Source organism: Palaemon carinicauda, chromosome 11, assembly GCF_036898095.1.
Source record: "Palaemon carinicauda isolate YSFRI2023 chromosome 11, ASM3689809v2, whole genome shotgun sequence".
Taxonomy (NCBI): Eukaryota; Metazoa; Arthropoda; class Malacostraca; order Decapoda; family Palaemonidae; genus Palaemon; species Palaemon carinicauda.
In genome coordinates this window covers 132,299,476-132,307,028 of record NC_090735.1, presented here as the reverse complement: position 1 = coordinate 132,307,028, position 7,553 = coordinate 132,299,476, and the positions used below count along the sequence as shown (strand labels likewise).

The following is a 7,553-nucleotide window of genomic DNA, read 5'->3' as shown; positions in this document are numbered from 1 at the left end:
TGGATGGAACGGAAACCGCGAAAGGGAATCCAGACATTAAGAGAGAGAGAGAGAGAGAGAGAGAGAGAGAGAGAGAGAGAGAGAGAGAGAGAGAGAGAGAGAGTTACTAAACATACAGAATTGGTACTAAAAACATATACAGTATTATTATTATTAATTGCTAAGCTACAATCCTAGTTGGAAAAGCAGGATACTATAAGCCGCGGGGTCAAACAGGGAAAATAGCCCAGTGATACAAGTTAAAATAAAATATTTTTAGAATACTAACATTAAAATAAATATTTCCTACATAAACTATAAAAACTTTAACGAAACAAGAGGAAAAGAAATAAGATAGAATAGTGTGCCCGAGTGTACCCTCAAGCAAGAGAACTCTAACCCAAGACAGTGAAAGACCATGGTACAGAGGCTATGGCACTACCCACGACTAGAGAACAATGGTTTGATTTTGGAGCGTCCTTCTAAAAGAACTGCTTACCATAGCTAAGGAGTCTTTTCTACCCTTACCAAGAGGAAAGTAGCCACTAAACAATTACAGTGCAGTAACCCCTTGGGTGAAAAAGAATAGTTTGGTAATCTCAAGTATTGTTAGGTGTATAGGGGCAGAGAAGAATATGTAAAGAATAGGCCAGACTATTCGGTGTGTGTGTGTGTGTAAGCAAATGGAAAATGAACCGTAACCAGAGAGAAGGATCCAATGTAGTACTGTCTGGCCAGTCAAAGGACCCCATAACTCTCTAGCGGTAGTACGTCAACGGGTAGCTGGTGCTCTGGCCAATCTATCTACCTACTAGTTCACGGTAATATATGAACACAAACAACATGAGCCCTCTTAGCATCTCTGATATTATTATTATTATTATTATTATTATTAGTAGTAGTAGTAGTAGTAGTAGTAGTAGTAGTAGTAGTAGTAGTAGTAGTAGTAGTAGCAGCAGCAGCAGCTAAGCTACAACCCTACTTGGAAAATCAAAATGCTATTAAGCCCAAAGGCTCCTTTCCTGCCTAATATTCATGAGAGGCTTAGCGTGCATCTAAAGATGAATAAGTTTACAAAGAAACTGACAATTTACTCTATATTGAAATTCCCAGGCGAGCTTGTCCCAAGCCTCGAAAACTTGTTTTATATTTACCTTCAACCTGTTGGCTAAAATAAGAGACGAACAACTCAGGAGTCTAAAGAATGCGTGTCTGTAAAAAGAAGACACTATAAGAAGAGGAGAGATATACAGTATATACTATTTCTACTTTAATTTTCTATGCTGATTTTAGTATAATACCCATTAAAAGTATTTTAGAATGATTTGCTAAAATATTTAAGTTGTATCGATCTCCCAGCGCTACAATCAATGAACACTAATACCTTAAGTTGCAGAAGGGCACCAATTTAAATCTTCATCAACAATGTTTTTATGTTGACCAGGCTGACATGAGTCTTTTTAAAGTTTATATATGACATATCTGTTTTTTACTTTGTTAATAGTTTATATAGGACATATCTGTTTTGACGCTGTTGCTGTTTTTAGAATGATATATTGTTAATTTATTCTCATCATTTATTTATTTCCTTATTTCCTTTCCTCACTGGGCTATTTTTCCCTATTGGAACCCTTGGGCTTATAGCATCTTGCTTTTCCAACTAGGGTTGTAGCTTGGCTAGTAATAATAATAATAATAAATAGAACTAAATTATTATGAATAATGCAATAAACATAAATAAAACTTCATTAAATTATTTATAAAATACTACTTATGGATATTCAAATAAAAAAACGCATGAAATGACATAGCCGACACTAAAGTTTCACTGTATTCAAATATAACATTCACATGGCTCCGGGCATACGTCGCATACCTCTCTGAAGATTATGGCACGATTGACCAAACGGAAGACCTAGTGGAGTACTATCTATAAATAAAGAAAAAAAAGTGTACTAGTTTGGGAGAGGATGCCACACAAGGGGATATGCTGTAGATATTTTAAATTACTATTGCACTATCGACCTAATTTCGATGCATTTTTATGGCGCTATAGATTTAACTGCAATGCATTTTTAATGTATTCATTAAAAAGGGAGATTATAAAAAATACGACTATGTAAAATCCCACAAAGAAATTCCTCAACTCATTCATGACGAAAACGAGGAAAAGCAGCAATCCACTATCGACTTAATTTCAATGCATTTTTAAGGCGCTGTAGATTTAATTTCAATACATTTTTAATGTATTCATTAAAAGGGGGGGGGGGGTTATAAAAAAAATACTACGACTATATAAAATCATAAAAAGAAATTCCTCAACTCATTCATGAAGAAAACGAGGAAAAACAGCAATCCACTATCGACTTAATTTCATTGCATTTTTATGGCGCTGTAGATTTAATTTCATAGCATTTTTAATGTATTCATTAAAAAGGGGGGTTATGAAAAATACCACGACTATATAAAATCATATAAAGAAATTCCTCAACTCATTCATGACGAAAAGAGGAAAAGCAGCAATCCAACCACTTCGAACCTTTACAAAGCAGCTGTTAAAATTCCAATCCTGTAACCACTGAGCAACTTTACCTGCGGCTCCGACGGCTGTTTTCTCCGAAAGCAATCGCTGCACTAAGTCCCGAAGGGCGTCCTCGTCCAGACTGAGGGACCGGCCCCTTTCGCTGGACTCCCCTCCTTTCCTGCCTTTCTCGCCATTATTTCCCGACACGCAATCGATCTTCCAGGGCGTGGCACATAACCACACAGTACTTTCTTCTCGGTCTGTCGCATGACAGATTCTTCCCTTCTCCTCCTCGGGGATGGCATTACTCTCCTCTTCCTCACACGATCCTGCAGGGGTCTTTAAGGGTCCTACTTTATTTTTCAAGACGGTCTCCCTCAGCAGAGGAAGCTGCACCTGAGCGTGTCTCTTCGTCGTAAGTGACACATCCGAAGGATGCTGCTGTCTTAGTACGACGCCCAGTTCTTCTTCTGATTCCTCTTCATCATCGATAAAAGGGATGTCATTGTGGTCAATGCACTCTAAGTTTTCTTCGTTTATTCCATCGTCTCTATCCATACCCGAGTCGTGGTCTGTTCCTTCGACCATTGATAAATTAAAGGTATTTTCAATAATAAAATCACTCATAGTTTTCATACCCCTTGAATGATTATCCAAATTGGACGGTTCATTACCCTCGTTTTCAATACTCGTGTCATTCTGTGAATAATTTTCACTTTCTAAACTCACTTTGGACGTCACTTCGTTAAAACCTACACAGAAAGTCTTTTGATCATTTACACTATTCGACCCTACCGCTAAATCATCACAAAACTTACGAGGCGCTTTCTTTGACTCCGATTGAAAAGAATCTTCATCTAAATTTTCTAAAATTGATTCTGTACGATTCTTTTCAATCCCACTGTCATCAAAATTATGGAGAGGTGAAACCTTAGACGCAGAAGCACAGCCATCATAAGCATGAAGGAGTTTACTATAACTGAGCGGATGATTTGTCTTGGGAGTGCCAAAGGAAGTCTCATAAACGTCACCGGATGCATTTTCACAATGACCTACAGATAGTTGTAGGGCGCATCCTACATCTGACGGCGATTTCTTAACATCATTAGGTCCTATAGGATTCTGCTCGTGGATTATCATACGCGTTTTCTTCTCAACAGGTGGTAATAGAAGAGTTTCTCCTGAATCGCTATTTTCGAATGAAGTATTATGTTTAGACTGAGAAGTTCGACGAAGATTGATCGGATGAAGACAAGCGCCGATCCTTGAAGACTGGCAAAGACACTTTTCTGGGGCATCTTGATCTGTCGAATTGACAAGTAGAGACGGTAGATGAGTAGATGAATCCAAAGTATCCGTCTCCAATATATCTTTCGAAATACCTTGACCTTTGCAATCCCAAAAGACGGATTTCATACAGAGATCAGATAATGAATCCACAATCGGCTTCGCATCACTTCCAGTCGTCAAATCATTTTCTTTCTTATCCATCATCAAGTCTTCGCCTCGGACGGATTTTATACAAAGATCCGATAATGAATCCACAATCGGCTTCGCATCACATCCAGTCGTCAAATCATTTTCTTTCTTATCCATCATCAAGTCTTCGCCTCGGACGGATTTTATACAAAGATCAGATAATGAATCCACAATCGGCTTCGCATCACATCCAGTCGTCAAATCATTTTCTTTCTTATCCATCATCAAGTCTTCGCCTCGGACGGATTTTATACAAAGATCCGATAATGAATCCACAATCGGCTTCGCATCACTTCCAGTCGTCAAATCATTTTGTTTCTTATCCATCATGAAGTCTTCGCCTCGGACAGATTTTATACAAAGATCCGATAATGAATCCACAATCGGCTTCGCATCACTTCCAGTCTTCAAATCATTTTCTTTCTTATCCATCATCAAGTCTTCGCCTCGGACGGATTTTATACAAAGATCCGATAATGAATCCACAATCTGCTTCGCGTCACATTCAGTCTTCAAATCATTTTCTTTCTTATCCATCATGAAGGCTTCGCCTCGGAGTTATAAAAACTCAGGAACCTCAAGACATTTTTCCTTTTCTGTCGATTTTCTAGAATAAACAAGACACACGACGAAAAGGGTTTGTATACGTGTGCCACGAAAGGCTCTCACGGTAGCAGTGCCGGAGGAGACTGATTGGCACAAACCCCTGTCTGGCAGACACAGATACCTACGGCAGTTGGCACCGGAAGGCAACTAATCCACACCAGCTGACAACATTATACGCCACGTGTTTAATTATCATTATTATTATTATTATTATTATTATTATTATTATTATTATTATTATTAAAATAATAATTATAATAATTATCATTATAATTATAATTATAACTATCATCATCATCATTATTAATTTATTATTATTATTACTATTACTATTACTATTACTACCACTATTATTATTATTATTATTATTATTATTATTATTATTATTATTATCATCATTATTATTATAATTATTATTATTATTATCACTTACTAACCTACAACCCTAGTTGGAAAATGAGAATGCTATAAGCCCCTGGGGGGTTCCAACAGGGAAAACAGCCCAGTGAGGAAAGGAAACAAGGAAATAAATAAACGATATAAGTAATGAAAAAATAAAATAAAATAATATATCTTAAAGAAGAGTAACATTAAAATAAATATCTCCTATATAAACTATAAATTTATAACGTAAGACAAAAAACCCACTTGGGCTTCACATGTATAAACAGTTTTGTTTACTGGATATCTATAAGCATTCTAAGTTGTTAGTCCAACACACTCACTTTCGGGGGTCTTAAACGCCTACAACGTCTGTCACTTCCGGTAGTTACTAATCAGAACAAGAGTTTCTTGAGTTTGTCGATCGATGCAAATTTGTAACAATAAACAAAGTTTAATTCAAAACAAATCAAATTATACTATTTCAAAAAAAGGAAATAAAAAAAAATAAGAAATAAAAATACATGAAAATTATTCACTGGTTTTGAATGGTTGAAATTCGCAGAGGTCAATAATTTATAAAAAAAAAAAAAAAAAAAAAAAAAAAAAAAAATAATAATAATAATGATAATAATAATAATGATAACAATAATAATAATAATAATGATAATAATAATAATAATAATGATCGTTATAATAATAATAATGATGATAATAATGATAATGATAATAAAAAAACAATAATAATAATAATAATAATAATAATAATAATAAAAATAATAATAAAATAATAATAATAATAATATTAATGATGAAAATAATAATAATAATAATAATAATAATAATAATAATAATAATAATAATAATAATAATAATTGTTATTATTAGAACATCGCTCATGAATTCGTATGCAGCATTAATTTAATTTAATTAGAAAAAATATACTCTTTATTTCAAAAAAATCAAATGAATAGAAAATCACCATTAAAACCAATCTCCTTTTCAATATTTTAGTATATAACAAATCTAGTTATATAATCCATTGTGGCGATGATATTAAGAATATATTTCAAAGCTGGCAAAAGAAACTGACGATGCTTATCATTAATTATTAATTATTATTATTATTATTACTATTACTATCATCATTATTATAATTATTATTAATAATTATTAATTATTATTATTATTATTATTATCATTATCATTATTATTATTATTATTATTATTATTAATTATTATTATTAGCATTATCATTATTATTATTATTATTATTATTATCATTATTATTATTATTAATTATTATTATTAATTATTAATCATTATTATTATTATCATTATCATTATTATTATTATTATTATCAATTATTATTATTATCATTATCATTATTATTATTATTATTATTATTATTATTATTAATTATTATTATTATTATTATCATTATCATTATTATTATTATCATTATTATTATTATCATTATTATTATTAATTATTATTATTAATTATTAATCATTATTATCATTATTATTATTATTATTATTATTAGCTAAGCTACAACCTTAGTTAGAAAAGCAGGATGCTCTAAACCCAAGGGCTCCAACAAGGAAAAATTACCCAGTGGGAATGATATTATTATTATTATTATTATTATTATTATTATCATTATTATTATTATTATTACTTGCTAAGCTACAACCCTAGTTGGAAAAGCAGGATGCTATAAGCCCAGGGGCTCCAACAGGGAAAAATACCCCAGTGAGGAAAGGAATCAAGGAAAACTAAAATACTGTAAGAAGAGTAACAACGTTAAAATAAATATCTCCTATATAAACTATAAAAAGCTTTAACAAAACAAGAGGAAGAGAAATAAGATAGAGTATTGTATCCAAGTGTACCCTCAAGCAAGAGAACGCTAACCCAAGAAAGTGAAAGACCATGGTACAGAGGCTATGGCAATGCCCAAGACTAGAGAACAACGGTTTGATTTTGGAGTGTACTCCCTGTGAAAATATTTTGGTACTTTCAAGCGTTATATTGCCCATACGCATTTTTTTATTTATGAAATTGGACCAGATGGTGCTGGAACTTAGGAGACCTTTCAGCTCCTAAAGTTTTAAAGGCCACTCATGAATGACATAGAAAAGGGACAGTGATATTGCCATATCAGGCAGGACAATGCCCTAGAGACTGACCATATATACATATGATCAGCGCCCAAGCCCCTCTCCTCCCAAGCTCGAACCAAGGAGGGTCAGGTAATGGCTGCTGATGACTCAGCAGATAAGACATATAAGCTCCCAAAACCCCATCCTTAATTCATAAGGATAATGAGGTTACAGTGACCAAAGGAACTAACGAGTCTGAGCGGGACTCGAACCCCAGTCTGTTGATCACCAGTCAGGGACATTACCACATAGACCACCATAATGGGGAGAGAGATGGTGAGCAGAAATAGCAGAGAGAAAACGGGAACTGAGGAATTATAGTTCAAAAGTGACAACAGGGACAAAGGGAGAATCCATTTACCTTTAAGTAATGCCTACAGTCTAACTGTGCTTATCCCTAACGAAATATCCCAGGATT

The 7,553-nt window shown here is 33.5% G+C and overlaps 1 protein-coding gene across 2 annotated transcripts in view; it reads right to left on the bottom strand.

Annotated features, from left to right (window-relative positions):
• Positions 1-4,107, bottom strand: part of LOC137650221 (MICAL-like protein 1) — a 275,336-nt gene extending 271,229 nt beyond the window's left edge. For both annotated transcript variants that reach the window (XM_068383460.1, XM_068383461.1), the window contains exon 1: positions 2,572-4,107. In XM_068383460.1, coding sequence (XP_068239561.1) covers positions 2,572-4,102 — 1,531 coding nt within the window. In that variant the 5' untranslated portion in view covers positions 4,103-4,107. The remainder of the gene's footprint in view (positions 1-2,571) is intronic.
• Positions 4,108-7,553: the final 3,446 nt, after the last annotated feature.